The sequence below is a fragment of the Numenius arquata genome, chromosome 8, assembly GCF_964106895.1.
Source record: "Numenius arquata chromosome 8, bNumArq3.hap1.1, whole genome shotgun sequence".
NCBI classification, from domain to species: Eukaryota; Metazoa; Chordata; class Aves; order Charadriiformes; family Scolopacidae; genus Numenius; species Numenius arquata.
The window spans coordinates 18,389,693-18,416,301 of NC_133583.1; the positions used below are offsets into that span (position 1 = coordinate 18,389,693).

Genomic DNA, 26,609 nt, shown 5'->3' on the forward strand with positions numbered 1-26,609 from the left:
AAGCAGTGAGGAATAAAGAAGCGCCGGCAATGGAGATGGGGTTTGAACAGGTGATTTGCAGAGAGCAAGTAGCAGAGACTGAAAACTGGTGGAAGTTGCTCCAGAGAAGCGTTCTTATACCAAAACCGGGCATAAGAGGGCACACGAAATGGTCAGAAGGAGCTCAAAGCTAGATTTCAGGTCACCACCTATTGCTTGCATGAAAAGAAAACACGTGCAGTCTCATTAGCTCTGTAAAAGCCAGAAGGGCTATGTTTTTTAGAGGGACTGCAGGGGTTTCTAGTGCACGAGACACTGAGCGTTTCATGGTTATGAGTATAAAGACAGGAAACAGAGGTGCTTTGGCTTCTCTGCTCGCTCAGGCATCCAGGCAGAGGAACCTGGGCAGCTCTGCAGCCTCCGGGTCACAGCCACTCACTCAAAGCCATTCCTCGCCTGCTTATCTCCCAAAGGCAGGGAGAGGTCTGTCCCTGCGGGGCTATCGCAGCCGTGCACCAGCCTGTAACACACTCACCTCTGCACCCTCCCTCGGCCCCAAAACCATCCCTCATCCTGCATATGAAGGTCCCACATTAAATCGCTAGCCCGAGATCAGTGAGGGGGGCTTACAGCACAAGGCGGCAATGCACAGCATGCGCCAAGTCTCAGCCTGCACCCCAAAAACATCCCCCCTTCCAACCCCTCCGTGCCCTCTATTTTCCAGTAAATCATCCCCATGACTCGACATCGGCACTAGAATTTTGATTTTATGCTGTACTTGAGGCAGAACACCTTCCGATAACAGCAGACAAGCCCCCGACAATGCAAATTAAACCCTTGTCCAAATGGGCACGAACCTCTCCCCTCTGCTCCTCTCAGCGGAGGGATGGCTGCAAGGGAAGAGGAGGAGGAGGAGGAGGAGGAAGGCAGTTTGCTCTGTGCTGCCTTACAGCCTCCCCGGGGAAGGGAGGCAGGCTGCCAGGTTGGGGGGGGGGGGAGCGCAGGTCTTCAGCCTGTAACTGTGCAAACACTAATGCTGCAAAAGCTAATTTTACAGAGTTCCACTCTGCGGACTCCTCTTTGTCCCAGGATTCCTCAGCCTGGGAGATTAGCAGTTTAGAGATGGCAAAAAAGAAGTTATTTTAAAATTCAGCATAAACTCGCTCAGACTCAATGAACGAGTCAGTTCGGGAGGGTGGGGACGGGCGCAGGAGGGAGGGCTCAAATAAATAGGAAATAATTGGAAGACTAGGAAGAAGAAAGAGCATATCTTCCACCCTAGAAAGCTCAATATTCGCTTTCATTATTATTCTTGTCTCCATGCCTCTTTGCAGCTTACTTTCTATCCTTTCCAAGCTTTTCCTGATCTCCAAACAATATTCCTGTCTCTGGCTGTGTTTAACTCCCTGTCCACCAACCTCCAACTGTACTGGGTATTTGCTACCACGCCACTCTCCAATAGTTTTCCTTAGCCCATCGCTGGGACGAGGCCATCCAGCCTGCACAAGAAATCCCTGTAGCGAGCACCTCATCTTCTGCAGGTTCCTCCACCCCCCATCACCAACCCCATCAGTACCTACTTGGACCTCACAGATATTACATCCTCACATTCCCACCTCTGGTATATTTATCTTTGCGATGTGTTGGAGAGGGATGGAGGGAACTGCTGTGGGAGCAAGACGACAAGTTAAAAACCACAGCTCCCTGAAGGAAGCCGTGTGTGATGCCCCATGCCTTAGCTCTCCAGAGAAGACCTCAGGACTACAGCACGCTTCAAGCTTGAATCCTCCTCGCAAATGAAGAACGCAAGCGCCTACAGCAGCTCACACTCATCCAGCCTGCACGAGTGAGGCTGTACCCACACGTGCACGTGCTTCCAAGCAAAGGAAAGACAACAGAGAAATGGCTTCAGCAGGAGTTCATTACGCTTGTTTATCTTCATTTTGCCTGTAACAGATGAACAGCATAATGGCTTTGGCTTTCCTGGATGCCACAAACCCAGAAACATCCTAATGAAAAATAAATGTATTTACAGGGAGACGTCAAAACAGCCCAAGACAAGGCAAAGTAATGTGCCTGCGTTGGGAGCGAGTGCTTTTATTTCATCGCCCCTCCATGGCCTTCAAGCAGATCACGCAGCGGAAAGAGATAAATATTTTAAATAGCGACACTTCAGCGGTGCACGGTTGTGCAAGACAGGGAATAATTAGAAAATAAATTACTTTTTTTTTTAGCACGGTAATTCCAAATGTTGAATGAATTAGATTACTTGACAAACTCCAGACCCGTTTCAGTATCGAGGGTCCTATCCAAGGAGATACAGGAAACCTGGCCTTCAAAAGGAAGCCAAAATACAAATAAATGCAGCTTAGAGAAAGTGTTTAAGATCTGCCTGGCAACCTCCATAAATCTAGAAGATGGAAGGTTTCTTCTGGCCTCACACCAGCAGTTTGGTCTAAAAATAAGTTAATCTTCCCGAGAGCAAAGGAGCCATCACCAGCACAACACACTGACTGCGCGCACGTACCTCCTGCCCCCCGCAACCACACGCCGCTGCCCTGGGCGGGCACAGTCACACGAAGGCTGTTGAACTTATTAATTAATAGCCAAATCCCCTTCCTTAATCCACCCCGTGGAAGTTCACAGCACTGCCGTCAGCTGACCTGCTGCACTGAGCAAGGAGAGCTGTTGTGATTACTTGGAACAGTCTTCTCCTTGCTTCATTTTTTGGAAGACCATTTGCGTAGATGCAAATGTGTTTTCCCCCAATCCTGATTAATTATACAAATGTATGGCTATACAGGTTGTGATGAATATGCACACACGCACTTTATTGTTGTGCTGACAGAGCGTACTGCTTATTTGGGGAAAATAGTGAGATTTTCACTTGTTCCAGTAAAGAGGATTATATAGTCTCTCCTCCCCTGTCCCCTCTCTCTTTGTCCGATTTCTGATTTAACCTGTTGGATAGTTTTATACCTGAATTACGCAGACATATGGAGACAGTCACTTATAAACTTCTGAAAACCACAGCTAGGATGCTTCTAGAGAAAAGCCATTCAAATTCAGGAACCGGGTGCATCGGTCTGCGCAGGGCTGCGTCTTCCTGATGTCGCTGTGTGGGCTACACAAGCACAAACCTTCCTCCCGCACAGGCACACACCCCAGACATTGCTGCTTAATTCAAGTTAATTGCTTAAGGACCCACTGAAAAAGCTATAAAGCCAGGGGCAATTTTGCCCACCAGAAGCTTTCAGTTAACAATAAATATATGTTAAAATAGAGCTAAATGGAAAGAGTACTTACCAACTTAAACACGAGAAAACCCCTACAAATCCTAAGGAGTTGTCAGTAGTCCCCAAAAAAAAAGCATTATTAAAGCAGAGCTGACATATCAGTAATTTTGGATTAAATATTTAAAAGCATCTGTGCAAGAACAGGCATGATAAAATCAGGAAATTTGATGTTTTTACACTAGACTGGAAAGAAAAGCTAGCAATGCCTGCAACCTGAAATGCACAATGAAACCATCCAAAGATTAAACTGTGTGGTAGTAACGTAATGTGAGACTTTTTAAAAAACATATTATGTTTTGAAATGCTATTTAACTTGGGTTCTTAAACCTTAATCATGATTGTTATGTTTTTTGCTTAATACTATTAAAGGAAGAGAGTAGAAACTTTCAGCATTAAGCTAATGATGAAGTAACCACAGTTAATTTAAAAAAAAATTTAAAAAAATAGAACTCTCACATGATTCAATGAATTCTAACAAGAGTAGACAAATGGTACTAGTTTGTGAGAGGGCAGAATTGAGATTTGTTTTTATCCAAGAACTCATTAGCCTAACAGAATTATACATCATAACGGGCATTCTCAATTGTGCAAATCATGGGCTTAGAACTGACCGTTGGAACTGCACTTCTCTGTTCAGATTGCACTGACGTGCACTCTGAAACATCACTCACCTTGGCACAGTAATTCCCTGAAGAATATTCTTTGTTTTCAAAATTATTTAAAAAAAAATTAAAAAAAAAAAAAAAAAAAAAGAATCAAGTAGCCCAAGGAGGAATTTGCAATGCAATATTTGTTAGCACTTTGAAGTTCAGCATCAATCTCAAGCCATTTAAAAAAATGCTTTTAAAAGCAAAGCTACTAACACATAAAAGCCGGGGGAAGTAACAACAGCATAAAAGCTGAATTTGCAGCTGTTTTGTACCACTAGAGCAGCTGAAGTGAACTCATGAATCTGGCCTTTAATTTGTAATTGATTTTATGACTTCGCGGCGAGCGCGGGAACACAGGTCTCTACGCAGGAGGAGACCAGGGAGAGATCGGTCCTGGAGACTCGACAGGTTTGTGTTTTCCAAGCCCCCGGCCGCCGGCGCTGTGGCACGCAGTGGGGCACAGCACCTCCACCTTGAAGAATGGTGGGTATGTGGTGGGTATGTGGTCTACCACTGTACGCTGTGTAGTCATGGCACACACCTTGTCTGCATCGGCCATGGGTCGTTAGAACAAATGCACTGCGCACGAGTTACCCGCAGAAGAGGTCTAAGGGAACATTAGACCCTGCTTTGTAGGTGCTGTGCTGCTGACTTGACTGCGTTGTATCTGAGTAATTAGATACAACAACCTTTAATAATTTAACCAAAGTATGACCTGGTTGCCTCAAATACAGCCTGTACCAAGCTTTCAGTTACAGCTATGGAAAATTTGTCTTCGTTATCTTGTTGTTGTTATCATTTGGAACACAGAAAAAAAAAAAAAGACAAATACCTGAGAGGACCTGATAATTAATAATCAATCTTGTTCAGATTTGCCTTTAGACTTTCAGAAAATTCCTTCACCCATAGTCCTAAGTACTACAAACTTGGATGCTAGGCTACATTTTCACATTAAAAAGACTATGAACTTAGATTTTAAATGAAATAGTTCCAATTTCCCATAGTTTTGGGACAAAGCACCACCACCTGTAGCTGTTGGCTAAATCTTTGTACTGAGTGGGTGAAATCAATGCTGTACAGCTGGGAGCTAAGGTGCCAAGAATTATTATTTATTTATTTATTATGCATTTATTATTTTTATAAGTCACCATCGGCCTTCAGTCCCTGGTGCTAGGCACAGAGCCTACCAGTAAGACACAGTAAGAGATGGTCCTACTGACATTTGTCAACCACCCCAGGTTTGTCTGAGCTGGCAGGTTCTTTGTTCAGGACACAGGGAATGCCTGGGGAAAGCTGGTCTGCCTCCTTTTGCTTTAAACGAGTGAGGTATAAATATAGAAGCCTTGGAAAGGTGCCTCGAGTTTACTGCATCGCAATTGCCATAACAATTGGATTATGATCCTTATTTATCCTCATTGACAGAGTAATTGAGTTTGGTCAGCTGGATCTCTTCCCTTCCTAGGGGACGGCAGATGGGTGACACAGCCCCAAGTGTCCCCAGGAAGCAGCAAAGGTCCAGCCTCTGGCTGACACCCAGCGATCTCCAGGGCCCTCCCTGGGACAGTTTGGACAATCCCGTTGATCCACCGCTTGCCGAGTCCCTCTGGCTGCAGAAGGTACAGCAGAAGGTACAGCTGTGAGCTGCTCTTCAGAAAAGGTAGCAGAAGAGATACAAGAATGATTCCCCTGAACACCATAGACGTGACACAGACCCATCCCAAATACTACTGGGATTGTCTGTTCAGCTGGAGCAAACACAAAGTCAGAGATGAAGAGAGTCCCCCCCATCTCTCAGTTTACTCAGTGCCGTGGAATTCCTCTGACTGGCCTAAAAGCTATCTTGATTTTCCAGACAAATGGCCTGACAGGCAGGAGAGCTCTAGATGACAAATAAATTATCTGCCACCAGAAACATTGGAGTTGCATGTATAATGGATGGGGTGGAATAGGGATGAAGATGGATTTTGGGGTGGCAGAAGTAAGCAGAGATTTAAACAAGAATTCTAGTATTACTCTTAGAGAAGACTTGTTCTGCCATGGTTTAGGGTGTCTCAATATTTGACCAAATCATTTCTGGGTAAATCCAAAGCATGGGGAAAAAAAAGCAGGAAAAAGCAATGACAAATGTGATCAAGCGGTAATAGAATCATAGAATGGTTATAGCTGGAAGGGACCTTTAGATACTATCTAGTTCCAACCCCCCTGCCATGGGCAGGAACACCTCCCACTAGACCAGGTTGCTCAAAGTCCCATCCAACCTGGCCTTGAATACCTCTAGGGACGGGGCATCCACAACCCAGCAGTCTCCACCATGAGGTGTTACTCTATTATGGTATCATCTATATAGCAAAAGAGATGCAAAGACAGAGAAGTAGGAGTAAGAGGACTCCTAAAACACCTCCAGACATCTCAAAGCATCAAGATGCTGCTTGATAACAGCTAGTGTCAGGACAGGAGAAATTAATAGCAAACAGGAAAGGTTCACTGGGGAATTATGCTAGGACCACACGCAACAAGCTTGAGACTGTAGCTACTGTAGTTGAATTGCTAAGTATCTGTTGGACAACACACACATCTGAACAGGAGCCACCACTGAGAATCAGAGGATACCGAGGCAACCATTGCTGCACCGCTCCTCTCCCCTTCTGCTCCCAACGCCGCAAATACCATGAGCGGGAACTGCAACCGCAATTTGAAGTACCCTCAGCTCACAGGCACAACACTCACAGAAGGACACCTGAGGGAGAAGACAAACAAAAACCCGCTCTAAGGGGGAAGAGAGAAACTAGGAGGAACACTGTGCATTTAGAAGAGAATAGATTTACAACTATTGCAAGACCATAGCGATATAGATGGAAGGAAAGAAGTACGGTAAATATTCTACAGCACATACAAGCAGCCCTAGAGATGTACCAGGACAAATAGAGAGGAAGAAATTATTACATATAGCTAACAGAGATCCACATTAGGAATGGTATTACAAGAAAGATTACCTCTGTCAAAGCTAGCCCCTGGAGACCTTCTTAGGCTAATGTTTGTCCTCAACAGCTGCTCTTAAGGTCCTTATGAAACAGGGACACCTTTTATTACAGCACCGATTTCACTTCTGCTCAATCTTTCATGAGAAAAATAACCAAAACCGAGGCAGACCTCAACAACTCGAAGCAGCTTGAGCCTTAAACCCCTATTTAGAAGCTTTAGGGGAGGGCGGGGAAAGACTATTTAAGTGAGTTCACGTGTGATTTTTTTCAAGGTTTGCTGGATCTCTATGAAGAGGGTTATAACAGCACACGAAGAAGCTGAAACTAGAAGTCTGCCAAAAGGTACTTTTCTATGAATACTAGTGAAGTAGTGCAAAGCCCTGTTGTGCCCAAAGTTTTTCTTTACTTTCCATTCAGGCTAATTTCTACCTATTGAGCATCAACTTCAAAACATGAATTACAAAACACTCACAGCATGCTTATTTTTCTTTTGGTTTGCTTTTAAAAATAACCAACAGTGTGCAATTTCTCCCTCAATTTTTCTGCGGAGGGTGTTACTAACTTCCCTCACGCATTGAGCATTTCTGAATTCACGCTGGATGGAAGTCCACCAATATATTTCTACACCAGGACGATGCACAGAGATCAAAGACCTAAAGGCTCATAGAACAGGCTCAAGACAGAGACAGGACCCGACCATGAATGTCCTGACCAACTATTTCCAACAAATCAGCTTGAGTTTGTGCCCCGTCTGGACTAACTGAAACCTCACAGACCTACTGATCCAGAAATAAATTTTTTATTTGTCATGAAATCCTAAACCAAATGCCATGTGAGGAAAAAAGGTCAAAAATCAAGTGGGATGTATGAGTCCTCCAGATGCAAGTGGCTTACTTGGATAACGAACAGCCCAGAAAGCTCTATGACACTCTCACGCCACAGCAATGCTCAGATAAATGTTTCTGTCTGCCTCATTACAGCAATAATAGGAAAGTCACCCCCTGGATTTTCTCTTCAGTCTATTGCAAGGGTTAAAGCCAGCCCAAAGTTTAGACTGGGATGTTGAGGGCCGTTCAGGTGACAAGTTTATGTTCATTTCAGATTTGGGCTTGAGCACAAGTATTATACTCTGTAATAACAACAGGTTATAATTAATTGATTTTTTTTTTTCTGTAATTTCCCTTGAAAAACAGTATTTACTTTCTGATGAAATATGTAGACGTGCACTATAACTATCATTGGTTCCCATAAAACAGTAATCCAGCACAGAATACAGAATTTGCAATTTAACAGGGACTCACACTTCTTTAAGGTTTTTGGTTTGGTTTTCCTTTTTTAAACCAGCCAATGAGCCATTTCTAAATGAAACAAATCTTGTTAACGAGAAACTTATGTTGGAGGAAAAAAAAAAATACCCTGCCCTTCTGGATTTTAATATGAACATGCTTCTCTTTCGTGCATATCCCTCCAGTTTTCCCTCGTCCATTTTCAAAAGGATTCATGCACGTGCTTGCACTCTGGAAATACTAAGAGCACATTTAAATGGAGGATGGACAACTATTACCACCATCAATACCTATAAAACCAGCAATTTTGCTAAATCAAACCTCCAGCCCTAAAGCATTGTTGTGTTTTGTTTTGGTTTTTGGGGGTTTTGTTTGTTTGTTTGTTTGTGGGTTTGTTTGTTTTTTGTTTTTTTTTTAATCACAGGGACCACCAAGTATTTTCATTCTGTTCAACACAGAGGTGCTGAATGGTTTTCCTTCCACTGAAGCACAGTATGTAAAATAAACCAGCAGAGAGAGGACTTGATGGATTATCAGGCCAAACTGCCTAAATTCTTATTTGAGCCTTTCCTGTTGCTTTGTTTTGGACTTGGTCAAGTGACTGCAGGAGAACCCACGCACAGAGGGCTGCGGCTGAGGCACCAGAAAGAGTTCCTGTGCGTATGGCATTACAGCATATTGCCAGAGCAAACCAGCTGCTGAAGTGAAGAATTCAGCTTTGCCCCTACCACATGTTTGAAAGTTATTTGCAGATGGATTTTTTTACAGGTTTATTATTCAAAATCATATAATAAGCTGCTTTTGCCAATACTTCAGCTTCTCCCTATTGCAGAGTATGGTTCCTGAATACTCATGAACTGAGTGACAAGGCTTTGGAGATGCCTCTGTGGTGTCACGTAAGACCATCTCTGCCACCTGGCTGAAGAAATCCAACATCCAAAGCTGACACACTGGTCTTGCCAAAAAAAACCCCAACCAACCAAAAAACCCCAAGAAAACAAACCAAAACCCTCTTCAAACTTCACATGAAGCAACCACAAGTGGACTCCGATAAGATCAACCTGTAGCTTTATTCAGACGAGTGGAGCTTGTTCAAGTAAGTGCATAGACAAATACATTCAGTGTTAACTGTCAAAATGTTGGGGCACCACAAATTCAAGCATCCAACTTTCTCCCCTTCCAGCACAGCAGTGGCACTTGGGAGAAAGCCCGTAGTCAAATAGAAATACAGTATCTGCAGTAAAATACATACAAAATTACCAGGAGAGTAATTGCTTTTGGTATAAATGGTCTTCTTCAAAGTTTTCTCTAGCATAGAAGTCCCTTCAAAAAGAACAAGAATAAATTTACTGCATGTGAATTTATTCAAAGCTAGTAGATTCAGTATAATGAAATCCTCCTAAGTAAATATCTGATAAAGAAGCAAACGCTTAGCACTTGACCCGGGGAGCTGGGATTTCTTGACACATGGCTGCAATGCAAAGCAGCGGGAACCTCAGGACTGCTGGCACAGAGGAGACAAGCAAGGAAAATCTCAGACAGAGGGCTCCACTCCTGGAGGGCACAGAGCCAGATGGCACGGGGCACAGAGCCACACAGGGACCTGGGCAGCCCACACCTTGGTTCCCAAACTCACTGAAGCTACCAGTGCTACCAGAAGATGTTCTCTGTGGGGGACTCTGAAAGCCCCCTCCTAACTCACAATCCAGGCTGTGCCCTTCCTTTGCGAAGGGCCACAAGAGGTCCTGCATACATCTAGAATGACGGTTTTTTGCTGAGTTTTCCCCCAGACTTCTCTGTCCAGTTGCCCTAGATCTGAGCAGCAGCACAATTTGGTTTTCCCTACGCAGTCAGATGCTCCTTGAGGTAAGAGCTTTGTTACTGTGTTAAATAAAAGAGGAAAAGAAGGTGTCATTCAGTTGCATCAAAGGATCTTCACTCCTATGACACTTAAACCTCATACAGAGCATTGCCTCTCTGTCACCAGACATCCCACAGGTTCAGGAGCTGAAGGGCCTTGGTGCCCTGCAAGGCTAAGTGCCCTCCTGTGCCATTTAGTGGGCTCCCTTGTCCTTAGGGTGGGATTCCCTCTGCCACAGATCCTCCCATGTCCTAACTTCAAGGTATACCACTGCTCATACAACAAACACTGCCGGAGTCCTGCTGGTTACAGTGATAGCTGGGGTGACAAACCCTGCTCCTGTAGAAGTAACAAAGACGAAGGGCCAAACACATGGTGACCACTTCCATTGTACGTATGATGTGTCATAGAAGATGAAATACAAAAGCTGTCTGAATTCATGTTATCTCTGCATACAGCATGTCACTTAATTGCCCAGAAAAGCCTCTTGGAGAAGCATATGGGAAGTTTTCCCATGAAAAATGACACCGCTCAAAGTCTTCTCTAGCTAGAAACCACTCAACAGTATCTATCACTACTGACATCTGGGACAGGAGCTTCAAAGCAGTTAATTTACAATTTTAGCTAGAGTCAGTTTCCTATAGACATTGATATCCAAAGTAGATAATTGCTACACCAGAAAGTAGACTCATAAGAAGAGGAGAAAGGTAATGAAGAAACCCATGCAGTAATTCCAGAAAGCAGTGCTGCCATTTCGTGCATCAACTCTGCCAGCACTCAGGTCACAGCCCCTGCTGGTGCAAAGCTTTGACCACCCCTGTCCGTATGAACATCCACTCTGACTCTCCTCCTGAGTGCTGGTGCCCCTTTATCTCCCTCCACGTGAGCTCACATCAGACAGATGGGATGGTGCATGGAAGCACCGCTCTGCCATGAACCATGCGTGCGAGTGTTTCTCCTACAGTACCCAGACCTGCCAAAGCTGCATTTAGGACCACTGATGACCCCCTCTTTGGCCTCCCACATTACTGGACTTTTAAGGCAATGCTTCTAACAAGGTATTCTACAAGATACTGCAATGCTTCTACAAGCTATTCATGAATAACCACCAAGACAAGCCCCCAGCTAAGTTCCAAGCCAGAAAAATAAAACCTGTGCGCATATCTGTTGGTACAACTGCAGATCACCTTTAGCACTGAGCTCAGCTCCTCAGCTGCACTAATTAATTGCTTAAGGAGTTCTCACCGTCTCCCCATGACGCAGAGCGAGCAGCCATTCACACTCCTCCACTCACTGCCGCAGTCACGTTACCTGCTCTGTCTCAAGGACCTCCTAAGGCTGGTCTCCCCATCTGTGCCTCTTACAGGCACCACGCGCCCCTGCTCCATCTCTGCAAGCAGTAACTGTAAAGTGCCAATTCACAGCAAGACTTCAGAAGCACATGCTTCCTCTGCCCCCGTTGCTTCCCCATCTCTGCCACCCCAGCAATTAGCAGGAGCTTCAGTCCACCTGCAGGGTTTCTAACCACACAGACAGTCCAGGGGCAAGGCTGGTTCCTTAGCCTGGTGTCCCACCTCTGGCACTTGCAGCTGCCGAGAACACACACAAGGACCCCCTGCCTAACACACAGCTTCCCCCAGATACTCTTTATTGAATTCAGAGTGCTCACCCCTACCATACCCATATAAATATTGTAGTGATGGACAACAAGAAAAAAAGAACCAAACAACAAAACACTGCTAAAACCCCCAAAATCTGCTGCAATTCAGCCCTGGAGGGGCTGAATAACTCTACATCATTTGTCTGTGAATTCTTTTCCCAATCCTTTCCAGTGGCTCCAAGTCCTCTTTCCAGCCCATGAGGTGAGGACCCACAATAACCCTAATCCTACAGGCTAAAAGCATATGGTTTCCCCCTGCTAACACCACTCCTGGGGATGCCCACAGACAGCAGAAGACCTGTAAAAAGATTCCACAGCCCTATCAAGCAGGGCACAGTCCAGAAATCACGTGCCAGTTCACAGGCTGACAGGTGGACACCCCATGCAAATAAAACTAGAAACAACCCTATTTCGTGACGGCACATGGGCAGTAACCAGCTTTTGATTAAAAACTGCTACCCTTGTTTCCCAGTCTTGCCTTCAGAGCTGTGTGAAGAACACTGCTCGTTATTTTTTTTTTTAAAGGTGAACCAACACCAATTCAAACTTGATGGTAACTTAATGTCTCCCATCAGCAATTCTGCACAGAGCAGACCAGTGACCTTGAGCCAGTGGCCAACTGAAGGGCATCCATGTTGCTGTAGGTACAGTCACACCCAGGGCGATGCACCGTAGCACCCCTTTCACGTATATAGGTACCACCTTCTGCCAACGGGAATGGTTGTAACTTGCACTGGGTATCAGCATATGTTTTAGAAATGAATCAGATTGTAACCAATATGTTAGGAAGACAGGCCAGACTCCTGGAAGAGCGGGGCTAGGAGATGGTTTCTGCTAGCAGAGTGCTTTCAGTTTGAGGTTTGCATTGAAGTTGTTATATCTACAGCTGTGATGAAAAAGCTTTCCTTAATACTGTTTTGCCATAGCAGAAGCAGCCTGATTCCTTATTGAGTTGTGTAAGCAGAGAGGCCAAGTCTAGAAGTGCCAAAAAAACTCCTGCAATTCCTTACCCTCCTTTGGGATGCGGCAGGTCAAGGTGGAAGTACAATGGCAAGTACATTTGCCCTGATGCTGCATTTGCTCTGTGGGTAAACAGAGACCATCTACTCCCTGGGCTGTCATTCTGGCATCTTTCATGACCACTAAACTCTCTTTCAAAAGAAAAAGGAGGTTTTATTAGAAAGTTAGCAGACAATCCAAATGTCAGAATGAAAAATCCAGAGGAAGGTTAAGGATTTTTTTATTTTTATTTTTCTTGATACAGCTGCACTGGAGGTGAATGAACACCAGAACGTTTTGATTTCTTGCCTGGTTTCAATAAATGTTGCACTCCCAGGCACCCAAGGGACTGCTGTGGTTTGTCAAAACCAATTAATTTTCTTCCACAGAATGCTTCAGGCACCTCAAAATGTCGTGCGAGAGCTAGCACACATCTAAGGAGGAGGGAAAGCTAGCAATCAACTGCTGCTCGGGCTCCACATCAGGAGCTCAGCCCTCCAAACTCGCACCAACAGTGGAGGCAAGGCAAGAAGGCAGGCGTATCACCTGGGCACGGGAGGGAGCTGGGGGCAGAGCCAAAGAGAAAATACCACGTGTTATAAACCCTATGAATATAAAGAAGCAGCTGCTACTTGTGAAACATGCCAGAAATAAGTTTCCTACGGGAGAATTCAAAGCGGAAAGTTTGTCTCTCTCACTTGTACTCTCTAGGATCCATTGCTCAGTGCTAACAGATGTAGTAATGAGCCTGAAGTGACAAAATGAACAGTTTTTATTAAGATAAGCCTTAGAGTCAGGATTCACAGGTTCCCTCCCCAGCCCTCTGTCAGACTCACTGTTGAGAATAAGGATTTCCCTTGCCTGAGACTCAATTTACCTACTTACAGTGGACAGACTAATGTTTTCCTTCTCTTCTGTATTGAGATGTGAGAGCAAACTTGTTTGCAAGTAATTTTAATAATCAGCCATGAAATGCACTAGATGTAAGCATGGTATTATCGTGCTATGATTTCTTTTTCAATGAACACCAAGACACAGAGTTTAAGAACACATTGGAGCTACCATTTATACTCAGAATCAGACATACACAGCACTGATGCCATGGATACCTTATGGATATACCTCATCTCAAATAATTATCACCGGATCCTTTCCCCTTTACAAAAGGCAGGGATGGAGACGGATGTTTGTCTTGCATGCTAGCACTCTGCAAAAGGGACAGAAGACAAAAGACAGCTTGATTTTTAAACAATTTGTCTTGAGTACCATGGGGTCACAGTCAAATCCCTTCTAGAGATGGAAATGGAAACACCAGCTGATGTTCCCAGCAAGCGCTACGGCAAGGCCCAGCCTACTCACGACGCCCAAGGAACTGGGAACCAGGGCTCCTTTGAAGATCCCAGGTCCCTAATCTCAGGTCCTGTGTCATCCTTGCTGGACCACCAACAAAAACAGAAACAAGGAACTTCCAAAATTTAAAATGACAGCATGCTGAGCAGTGAAGTGAGCTTTACAGTGTAACAAATCTTTAGAAGAACAAGGAATAAATCCGCCTTTCTTTTTCTGTTCACCAACCACGGTATCTTCAATGACCTACTTGTTTTTAAAAGTAATCCAACATTTACCATCACAATCTTCTTTGCTCCTCAAGTCACATAAACCCCCTGCTGTCTCCTCCTTCTCTATTTACCTGGCCTTACAGTCACAGCAGGAAACTGAAAATCTGCTCCCTGCCTCCTAGCTACAAGCAAAGGCTTCACTTGGGCATCCAACAGCTGATAACTAATGCTGCTGCTTAAACAATCCCTAGAGTGACACATAAAAACATCCAGATCCTGCTACTAATCCAAGACACATCACCCAGAGGTTTAGAGAACTGCCCTGATAGAAATAGCCATGTCTCTCATTCCCAGCATCTCTTCACACAAGCAAATCTCACGTTTGATTCAGACAGGATTTTTCTCAGTGCTCCTACTTACTATTTAATATTTATACTATGGTCAGTGTCCAAACAGCATGATGCCATTGGTTATGGTAGGTGCTGAACAAACACATACTAAATCTGCCTTGGACGCTTACAGGTGTGAAAGGTCAGTTAGAAAAGGGGAAAAAGTCAATAAAATCTGAAGCCCAATGAATAACTGAATCACAAGGACCAGATGCAAATATAATGAAACAGAAATTCTCCAAAATATATCAAATCAAAGAGGTGATGGTCCACGTGCATCAGTTGGCACTGACCAGCCCGAGAGCAACACAAGGGAGAGGAGAATTCACAACCGTTAGCATCACCTTCCTGCTACATTTCCTCCTGAGCCTGTTCATCTTCCTTTCTCTCTTCATTTCCTCTGCTCTGGATGCGACCTCTCAAACTACCTGAGAATGCCTGGCTTATCCCTAAGACTTGAAAGAATGTGGAGTTTTTCAAGCTCATTGTATGCAGCTTCGGCCAAGTAAGCTGCAAAGCGTTGGAAAGCTTCAGGTCCCTGAAGGTTACCAAGATCTGGAGTCTCCCAAGAGGCAGTTCCTCCCAGAAGCAGAGCCGTATCTTCCAATAAAGCAACAGCAAACCATAGCTTTAACCATAGCACACGTCCTCAGTCTTTGAGCAAATCTCTCCAATATAAGCAGATCATCTGGATTTCAATGAGGAAGGCAAGGCTGAGCTAATACCAGAATCCACTCTCTCTCTCCTTCCCTTACAATAATATTTTAACTCTAAATAATTAAAAGGAAATAAGTACCTATAAAGCCAGCAGAATCATTGCAGGCCAATAGGTCAGCATGGCTGGGTGTTTGAAATAAGGAGCCCATTCAAGTTATTCACATCAGATGTCAAAGGTGATCTGTTGTAATGAGAAACGATAAATACGCTCACTTAACATGCAAGCTCACAGCTGCAGTCTACCAGGTTGAAGCCACACTAGAACATAAAAACCACAACTGTGCCCTTGAGAAGTCACCTCCACCGTGTTCTCCCCACCTTCCCAAGCCCTCCTGCATCTCTACGTGCAGAACAAGGGAGATGTGACCCATCTTATTGCTTCCTCCACACACATAGCCCCGAGTATCTAACAACAGCTTCCTGCTTTAAACCTTTTAGAAAAGCCGTGTATTTCAGTGTTGCCAGTTGCAGGCTCCTCCACAGTCCAGTATTAGGAAGCAACCGATCCACCACCAGGATTCGGTAGTGTCCGATACCAAGCGTTTCCTTGGCAAACCTAGCAGGAAGAGAAATGCAAACTCCACAGCCTGCAGCATTTCAAGCTGAGGGGACACTTACAGCCTATAAATAATATTTCAAATCTGAAGCTATGATGGAATACATATACTTATTTTCTATTGTTTTGTATCTTGATCAGCAACAGAGTTGCTTTTCTGGTTACCAGCTCTGCTCACAGGAGACTGAATCCCAGGCTATATCAATTCCCCTGTGAATGTAAAGGAAAAGAACCATCTGGAGAGAATAATAAAACAATTAACTTTCCATTAAAGAATAATCTATGTATGTTTTTAAGGAGGCAAACTTTAATGATCTCCACCTAATTATTCATCCCGCATTCTGACAGGGTTGCTTTGGATTTTGTCTTGCTTTGTTTTTAAACTCAGTCTGAAGGTAACGATTCAAGCTGGAACGGACGTGGGGACCACACGGGCTCCTTCAGTTGGGGGCAGGACCACCTGGCTGAGCGAGGTTTCCAGATACATCAACCAAGGTCTCATGGTTCCCATGGATTCATATGGCTGTGTAATGGCAACACCATTAATTGCAAGAGTTTCACTGAATATTCATGAGGATCGTACAAACATGGGTGTTGACTGGTTTGGTACATCAGCTACGTTTTTGGACACGAAGCGCAGGGCAGCCCACTGAGGCAGTGCGTGCACCTGAACATCAGTCGGTTGAAAGCTGAGCTCATTTAACTTGTGGCTGGCAGCAATATAAATCAGAAACGGCTCCAAAAAACTCAACGGCAATCCCCTCTGATCTTGCTAACTCACCAACTGGCTGCAAGTGTATTATCTTTACTTAGTCATTATGTAAAGTGAAAAGGTTCAGAGCGAGGGCTGTAAGGACTATTACTATGCCTGTTACCCTTCTAAACACACCCCACTAAGGGCCCGCTGGCTGTACACGTGATGGAGAACAGTCCGGGCTGCACCACACGTTCGTTACGCGCTCGCTCGGCTTAACCACCTGCCTCAGTTTCCCAGTGGATAACACTAATGAGCTAGTAAGTGTGCACACCTGCGTTTCATTCCAGTTTACACAGCACTTTCCAGCCAAGGCTCTCAAACATTTGGAAAAGACCAAATATAGTTTAAGCTAAAATTAACTGGAACATAAATACCAGAATTCAACCACTCGGATCACTCCTTTAGAAAACCTACCTGGGACTCTGGGCTTTCCAGCACAAGAACTCGCACATTAAAGAGCTGGTAAATAGTGAGACAGCACCCAGGCAATCCTTTGCTACTATTTATTGACTGACTGATTGAGATCAGGCTCTGTGACACAGTACAGGCAAGTTTACCCCTTCCTCCCTGCAAACTGCTAAGTTTTATGATCTGAAAAAGTCATTTAAAAAAAAAAAAAAAACCATAAACCTGGCACACAAGCTAACAAAGTAGTCACACCTGAGTCCTGCTGGAAAAATCCCTGCCTCAGCTTTCAAATGTTGCAGAACATTTTAATTCACAGCTTCTGCACAAATGGAGCAAGATTTGAACCTAAGAGTCTAAGGCATTTTAGTCTCTGAGACTTCTAGCCTGCTCTTTCCCCACAACTGTAAAAGCCCATCTTTCTCGACGAAATATATATATACACACAAACACACGTACATATATATACGCACACCCCGATCTCTCAAAGCAGGGCTCCTGCATCTGCCAACAGGCTGTACACTGCATCGGCACAATGGCTCTGGTGCAGGATCTGCACCACCCACTGGAAAGGATTTAGCGAGGGGTGCTAACGTCACACACTGAGCAGCCACATACAGCTATAAATTATTCATACACATTACTCTAATTATGCAAATGTACTAAAAGCTGGAGCATATGTTTCCCTGACATCTCCCTGTACGGATGCAATATGGTTCTAGTGGGGAGAAAGAGTGAGAAGTAAGACGATGGGTGTAAGGGGACTAATGACGGCAGACACTGGCCCAAGCAAAGGGTGGCAGAGGACCTTCCTCCTCCACCCAAGCCCCTGCAAGGCTGAGGACGTTTAAATGCTCCTCCTTGATAATATATTGTTGGCTTTGCGCTCAGTGCTGAACAGAGTGCTGAGGCTGCTGAACGGCCCAGGCAGATTAAAATAAACCCAAGCAGTTTGGAACAGGAATGTGTTTATCTGGCATCGCACACTTCCTCTTATCAAACATGAGGAGCAGGGGAGGGCACAGCGATGGTGTGCGGAAGCAGGCTGCGTGCACGCTGGTAGGAGAGGGGGAGGGAAAAGCTGGGGGAGAACTGCAAGGATCAGACAGATAATGCAAGAGCTTGGGAACCAAGAGCATGGAGCTGGGCATCATCTCACTGGGGTACAGAGTCCGTACTCCTGGTCAGCCCCCGGATGGGCACTAGCTGTTAGAAAACTCAATTAGGTCCTTCCTCCCTTGCAGCGTTTGGAAGAAGGCAGGCATTCAGTGCTGCTGTAGCATAAGCAGCTGGCTCTGTGTGTTGCCCAAGCTTTGGGCTCAAACTCCTTCTTGCAGCTCTTGTCGAGCACGGTGCAGGCACTGGGCATCACTGTTCTCCCACTCCGGGGGCTGGGTCTGACTCCTCAGAAGGAAAAGGCCAGATGCACTCTGCTGTGGTGTTTTGAAGTCCAGACTGGGGATTATGGTACTGGATTGAATATCAGAAGGTTAGCATCTTATTCTCCCAACTCTGCCATATCTAAGGACCGCATCACTGTCCTTCTGTAAACACCCAGTCCACCTGACAGAGCCCTCTGGAAGCGGATGTGCTCCTCAGACACTGCATGCAGAGCACCGTGCAGGGGGGCTCCAATTCTCTAGCATCATTCATTTAAAAATCCTATAAACACTTTCCAAATTCTCCAGCCCTACTGAATGACCAGGTGAGTGTTTCTATACCCCGAGAAAACAGAAGAGCAAGTTAAACATCATGTAATACCACAGCTACTTGGAAGATCTGGGCTATGTTACTATTATGCCAGTGGTAACCCAAGATCAAAAACATTGAACAGAAAACCTCGGCAGCTCCCTTGATAAGAGCATGTTTTACCTCCTAGTTCTGGCATTAGAGAGACTCTCTAGCTCTGTCCCAGCAGTCTGGTGAGGGATGCTCTCCCACAGCCACATGAAGTACTTGGCACTGCAGAGACCCCACCACAGGAGGGATGCTAGTCACTGCAGTAACAAGGTGGGTGCCACTTTAGCTCTTCAGATCCAAGCCAGAACTCTGCTAGTACACTATTTTTTTAAAAAAAAAAAAAAAAAAAAAAAAAATCCAAGTCCTTGTTTGTGCATGGCTCAACCACAGTTGCTCACCTGTGGCTGCCTCAACTCAAGGATGGCCATGCTTTGAAAACAAGAAGTGACGTATCAAAGAAGCAGCGCTGAGCAGAAGGGACAGACAGGCTGCATGGGATGCTGCGAGGTGGACAGAGGTGGGGACGCCTGCACAGATCCCAGTCACTCTGCCCCAAGCCCTGGCCAGCAGGATTTGTCGTTCCCTTTCACAAAAGACCAGATGAATGAACAGCAGCACTTCTGCCAGGCAGAGATGCCAAACTGGCAAAACAAAGCTGAGAAAACAGCACAAGATAACGAGCAAGAACAAAAGACAGAGAAATGAAAAATCCACTGAAGTAAAATAAGATGTTGATTACAAGGACCAAGTCCAGCCACTTCTGCTCTGCCACTTTCAGCAAAGCCCTTGTGGGTAGCAGCCTGCATCCCGAAGGGCACCCTCTCCCTGGCCTCATCCTCCTTTCCGTGCAGCCCCATGTGTTGAGGACCAAGCACAGCTCAGGCAGGGGCTCGCTGCCTGCCCAGCTCTGCCCACAAGCTGCTCACCACGCCTCACCTGGGCTCAGGTTTGGAGCCATCTGCACCTTTATGGATTGGGTGTTTCCTCACCACTGAGGCCAGCAGTATTCATACCTTCCAGTCGAATGGCGGCAAGGCAGATCCAGACGTTGTCTCTTGACTTCCCTCAACAGCCCAGAGGAAAGGGCAGGAGGGTGCAAAAACAGCTTGCCAGACTGGAAGCTCTGTTAATCCAAGCCACAGGTCCAGCTCTGCCACTCACCCTGCCCCTGCTAATGCCAGTCTGCCGAACAGGGAAAGGCTGCATCGCCACCGTGCAATGCCTCCGGGTGAGTGCTCGTCCCTGTTACTGAAGCTGTCCTCAGGAAAGGCAGCCAGAGAGAAGGGCAGAAAGGAAAACAGCGGCAGAAAAGGGGGCTCAGCACTCAACCGCTTCGTTTTTCCCTGCCTCACTCTGAAGGCTTTGGCTTCCTCGGTAATTGTCAGCAAAGAAAGAAGCCCATTAAGAGGCAGCCACAGATAAAAGGTACTAGAAGAAGAGATGGTCTGACCAGCCAGATGCTCACCTCAGGAGACACAGGATCAAACAATTTAGGTAACAAGCCAGAGGAGACTTGCAATGTCAGCCCGGCTCTCCAGCAAGGAAGGTTTCACACAACATCCAGGGGAGCTGCTCAGCACAAAACCCAGCAGCGCACACGGCTCTGCTGCCACTGGATCCATGAGCGCCAGCACAGCAGGACACTGGTAGGCTGGGACAGGGCTGCGCCAGCATGGGAAATCTCTCTTGACCACTGAGTCTACCCAGGAGCAGGTTTTGCAACATGAAGAAACCATCTAGGCTGGAAACAACAAATTCGTCCACTTTTGACTGAAGTCAACAACTTTTACTTGTGCCAAAACACTGAAATTCAGTCCAGTGCAGCACAAAGCGTCAAAACAAAACATTTTCTTGTCCTGCAAAGTGATGAAGAAACCCATGAAGAAAGTCACTAACAGAAAAAGAATAGAAGTCAGGGAGCTGGATTTTGCAACATTCCTTATTCTAGAAATTATTATTTAAAGAATTTCAACCTATTCAACCAGCATTTTAGGGTATCACATATCATTGTGCCAGTCAGGGTTAAATTAGCAATGGTTTGTCCTCTCAAATATTTCCGGTGAGCCACAAGGGAAGTGAAGACAGAGAGGCAAAACAACGTGCCCTCATCTCCAAGTGCTGGGATTTGTTTTGAGGGCTGTCGGGAGCCAACATGATGCTGCACCACGAGCACCCAGAGGGCTGAACGCCAACTTCAATGGGTAAAGAATCAACTCAGCAAGGCCACAGTCCTCCCTACAGCCCCAAGCCCACAGCGTTCAGTTCTACATGTAGTCCCACCACAGCCAATCTGTCCAACAGGGACATTTGCACTTCAGAGTTCTCAAGGTCTGGACATCAGGAGAGAAAAGAGGTGGTATCTCACAACTGAAAGGAGAGCCCCTGGTGGGACACCCCTTTGCATCTCTGAGCTTTTCACCCTCCACTTCCACTCCACCCTCCACTTTCACTCCACCTCCAACTGCTACAGAAAAACACTCCAGTTGAGCAAAGAAGAATCTGAACGGTGTAAATTTGGATAATCTCCCCAGGGGAAGCATATGAGATGACTGTCTGTCTACCCTGCAGGAGAGGAGGGAAGCAGAGTCAGCTGACATTTAGTACCCCAACTCTAGGAGATGACTGAAGAGTTAAAATAAAAATCATTCTTGGGTGGGCAGCACTCCAGCAAGATAAAATATTCAGCACTGTTATGTTCCTGGACACCATATTTCTCACAATACATTTCATGCCTCATATGCCACAACAGTTAACGATTTCAGTCAATAACCAAAGAACAGGTTCACATCCTTTCAGCAACCCAAGAAAAAAAAATATTCATAAGTAAACCTGACAAACCTCAGAGGAGGGTATTTTTATTATTATTAACTGGTCTGTCACTTTGATACTCAGGCCTGAACTGGAAAGGGAAGATCCGTTTCTGGCATGGTACCACCCCCAAATCTTAAAGGCTTCAAAGGTCCACGAGAGCTGGCAGTGGGACCTACTGCCTGCATGGCAGACCCCACCGAGTTCAGAAGGACCATAACTAATATCATTCTAATACCACTATCTACCAGAAGCCCCCCTCTGCAGATACTTCGAATGTCCCAGGCTAACACGGCAACCCCATAGAACATGAGCAAGCTTTAGCAAAAACCAGGCTCTACTTGCCCCATGTTTCTTTATCCTTCCTGCCCCACATGGATCTATTCCTGCTTACTAATAAACCTTCCTGATAAATCCCAGTGGGTGGGATTCGCTTCCAGCTAGAAGGACATTTCAGCCCTGACAGCTGCGCAGGCAGTAGCCTTCCCTTCTCCCCTGAGCCTGCTCGTTCTGTGTCAGGGCACAACGCAGCTCTGCAGGTTGGTACTGGACGCCAGCACCTGCATCCTGGTGGCAAGCCAGCACAATCGTGGAGCAAAGTGAGCTACAAAGTCCAAGTCATGCCCAAGTAGTGCCCTTTAGAAGAAGGGAAGCATGGACCGAATCTCAACCTTAAGAATTAGTTGCCATCCTCTAAATTTTGAGTGCGGTTGCAGCAGAATATGCATTTTTTAAATATTTTTTTTTAACCATGTCACAGAGTGGCTTACAATACCTCTTTATGACACTAAACAGCTCCCATCCTGCAATGCAGATGAACCTGTGTGCAGCTGGTGGGTAAGAGGACTCCCTGCAAGCACAGCTCTGAGCAGCAGCTCATTTCTTGGCTTCAGGTGGTTTGTGCATTCACCAGATACAATAACCGTGCACAGCTCCCTCCCTTCACAAGAAGGCTCCAAAAAAACCCTTCAATCCCTCTGTAGTCAGTTTATCTGGTATTAATCCATTAAAGTGATGCACTATCAGAAGAATTAAACAGAAAAAGTGGGAAGCTCTCTTACCTGTAATTGACTGACTGGCCAATAGGAGTCAAGTACTGGCAAATTGGAGGTGTAATTTCTATTTAATTATGGCATTAAAAAAATTACATGATATACCTATTTAACATGCAAAGGAGCAAAATCAAAGCTAATAAGAATAAATTGTAAGAGAGGACATGTACAAAATGTAGTAGCAATCTTTTTTTAAAAAAATGTGCTCTGCTGAAGAGTACGCTGGCTGTACGCCTGTGGATTGCCTGGAAAACCTGCATCCCCGGCGCTGATTCTAAGGCCCTGCCAACGTGCAAAACTGCATTGCACAAATGCACGGATACAATCAAAATTATTTTTTAAAACCAAAGCAATGTATACGCTTTTCATGCTACACACAAAGTTTATATCAATCCAGTTGAAGTTCAGTGGAAATGAATGCAAGCAAAGCCCAGATACACCATTCTAGAGCCCAAATATGAATGGGAATGAACGGATGAACTATGAAGAGTTTTGCAAGCTTTAAGAGTTAAACTCTTAAAATGAGTTTTAAAATGCATTTAAAAGATAATAGTGCAACTTCTATGTTTAGACAATGGGTTACAACCAGCAACATGAAACATGAACAGTTCTGTTGAAGCCAGTAGAGTTACTAGTGTAAGACAGAGAGTAAGAGGCCCATGAATCATTGGCATCTGAGAACATGCCACTGCCATGAGAAAACACAAATACACCCCATTTTTCTCGGGCAACATATTTATCATGCTTGAGAAGTCTATTTTCTTTAGATTAACACCATAACCCTAACTTCAAATTATTCCATTTGAAAGCTGCTAGTCCACACAACAGGGTTGGGAAGGGGAAACAGGGTCTCACTGGGAAGAGGAAACAGAGTCTTAAAGACCCTTCGATCCACAAACCTAATAAACCATGACGAAGCCATTCTATAACTGCCCTAACCCAACCCAGAGCACTCCTGCCAGGAAAAGAGGAGATCTGGCTTCTGCCGTACTCAAGCCTTGGTGCTAAGTCAGGGAGCAGGAGGCAGATGCCAGCATCACTATAGGGTTTTGTTCTGTGCACTTGGAAACAGAAGCCGAACAAGAACTGCAGCTTCACTTGCAGTGTATATTTAAAAACACAGAGCTTCCAACGGCTAGTCAAATTATCCTTTGAACATTTCCTGCTTTGTCAACAGAAGTTTAAAATTAAAACACAAATTAAACTACCTTCAGTCCCTGGAGGAAAGGTTAGTTGGATTTAAGATGCATTTAGTGTGTCATACAGAAAAAAAAAAAACCCACAGGTACATGCTCAGATAGCAGTGACATGCAGCCCGAGAGACAGACAGATACAAAACACGCTCACTCCCACACACTCGATAAATGCGTCAAATTGACCGGCGACCAGAAGCACAGCCAGCCATGACCCTGCACATGGGGTGAGCCGAGAGGGTGACTTATTGCAAGTGTTCACACAGGTGATTTCTGCAGATGAGAACATTCATTGCCACAAGGAAGGCAGCACAGGTAAAAGACAGACAGCTTACCCCTCTGAGCTGTTGGACTCCACCAAATATCCTCATCACTCCATCAATCTCCTGCTCCAGCCTCCTGGCCCAGTACTGCATACTGCGAGAGACAGAGAGAGACAGCGAGAAAAAGAAAGGGAGAGAAAGAGTCAGAGCCCTGACACTTCACAGATAAGCAAGGCGATTGAAGGGAGAGGGAGGAAATCTGTGCTCTCAGCTGAGTTAACTGCTCTCTTTCTGCAGCACCGGGCACAGGCAGAATACCAAGAACGTGCAGCCTTGAGAATTACAGCTGGGGCAGGTTATAAACTTGAAGACTTCAAAATTTACACACACAGAGAGAAAAGGGGGGAAAAGGTACAACCAAGGTGTGGGGTTGATGTTGTGTTTTCCTTCTTATATAAACAGTCGCAGTAGATAATTATTTAAGCCCAGAGTGATTAACAAGGTCGAAGTGCCGTGGCGTACAGAAAACAGCTTACTGCTTCAGCAGGGCTCTGTGGCAGAGAGCAAACACAGAGCCACGGCAGGACCAGCGGTGCCCGTCCTACTGCGGCTACGGATTATTGCTGCGGCACAGCAGGAGAGACCTGGGCAGAGCCAGGAGCCAAGCACAGGCCATCGAGTACCTAAGGGCTCAGCTGCTTTGCACCTTCAGCTAAGCCCAGCCTGAGCCAGGCACCGATTCTGCCAGGTCCACCGTGGGCAGAGCTGCCTCCTGGGGCAGGAAAAAGGGTCAGGAGCTGCCATGTGGCACCTCCTTCATCCTGAGCCCTGTAAGGGAGCTGGCTACCAGTCCTTCCAGCCCCCTCCTATATATTCAACAACACAGATTTCCACTTAGAGCAGTAACAACAAGTTAAAACAACAACAAAACCCCCCTCTTCTAAATCCACAGAACTCGATGACTGTCCTTTTAATGAGATTTCCTGACTCTGGCTGCTGGCCACGCAAGTGTCAAATCTCCCATCTGACGTGGAAAAGCAACGCTTGATTGCCTCTGCACCACTTGGTACCACCATCGGTGCTTTTTCCACAGCAACTTTCATCCCTCAACACTACACCAGAGAAAGGAGGGATGGAGCAGAAGGAGTAGAAGGTAAGGCCAGCATCATGGCAAAGTGATGGTGGGAGGGAGCAGACCAGCTCAGAGGTTTTGCTCTTAGCTTAGGTTCACAGCGTGATTTCATTCCTCATGCAAAGAGACGTTCCCCAGACAGCCCACACACTCTCCCACCACCCGCTAAACCATGGAAGAGGCTCTCCTGGAGATCAAGGAGCAAAGAAACCCAGCTAAGAAGCAAGGCCGTGGAAAACTTCAAATTACAGAGCATGGCCCAAAAGCTGGGCAGAAATATCAAAGCAGAAAGATGCCCGAGACAACCAGCAGACTAGAATCAAAGCATCATTTGCGAGGGGTGGGGGTACGAAAGGAGGCAGAAGGAGGGACTGACAGAAGCGTGTTACTCACACAGGCAAAATTCATGCCAGTTAATAACACAGGAGGCTGTGGATGAAAACAAGATTTAATTGCGCATGCCAAATCTTTTCAGCATAACTTATGCTATTTCCCACATTCCTGCAGAGGTAATGCTGTCTCTTCTCCCCTGGGAGCCTGGCTGGGGAGGAGGGGACATCCAGGGAAGGAGACGGGTGAGGACATCTGCAAACCCACCCTTCTGCCAAAGGAGGGAAAGCAAAGCCTTCAGTGGGACTGCCAGCATAAAGATAACGGGTCACAAGCAGAGCTGAGTGGGATTTTGGATTGGCTTTCTTTCATTTTTTCCTTCCGTTTTCAGTCAAACATTTTGTTTGCCATCAAAGGTTTACTCAGGTTGTCCAAAGTTACCCATAAATCTTCTGAAGTATTTTGACCAAGAATTATTTATTTTTACACACCGTTCATTTAAAAAAAAGTTTTTGGTTTTGGTGTTTCAAGGCATTTTTTATTGTTGTTTGTTTTCCCCTCCTCCAGTTTGTCCAGTGAACTGAAAAAAAAAAAAAAAAAAAAAATCAATTATATGCTCATACTCAGCCACAGGCCAAGGAAACCCCGCTGAGGACTTACGGAGCTGACACCTTTCCTTAACTTCCAGCTCTGTGCAAGATCCTCGATTTCAGTGACACCTGCCCATGCCAGCTCCCTCCAGGAACACCTACACCACCACAGCAAGGGAGAATTACTGTCCATCTTGAGCTATATCCATCAACATTAACAACTCCTCATATCCGCATAAATGTCATGTATAGCCAAGCCTTCAGAGAGGATAAGTTATACGGGAAGACAGAGGCATCAGTATTACTCTGTTGGTATATGCAAAAGAGACTCTGAGCGCTCAGTCGGGCTGGGATTTAAAATGAATTTAAATTTAGTCAGCAGATTTGTTTAAAAAAGAAAATAAAA

At 45.4% G+C, this 26,609-nt stretch overlaps 1 protein-coding gene across 2 annotated transcripts in view; it reads right to left on the reverse strand.

The window, feature by feature from the left end:
• Positions 1-26,609, reverse strand: part of CACNA2D2 (calcium voltage-gated channel auxiliary subunit alpha2delta 2) — a 224,223-nt gene that overhangs the window by 174,678 nt on the left and 22,936 nt on the right. The window contains exon 2 of one of the 2 annotated variants that reach the window (XM_074152097.1): positions 24,224-24,305. In XM_074152097.1, the coding sequence (XP_074008198.1) occupies positions 24,224-24,305 (82 nt within the window). Of the gene's footprint in view, positions 1-24,223; positions 24,306-26,609 lie in introns of those variants that run through there. The other variant, XM_074152098.1, reaches the window with a different exon arrangement.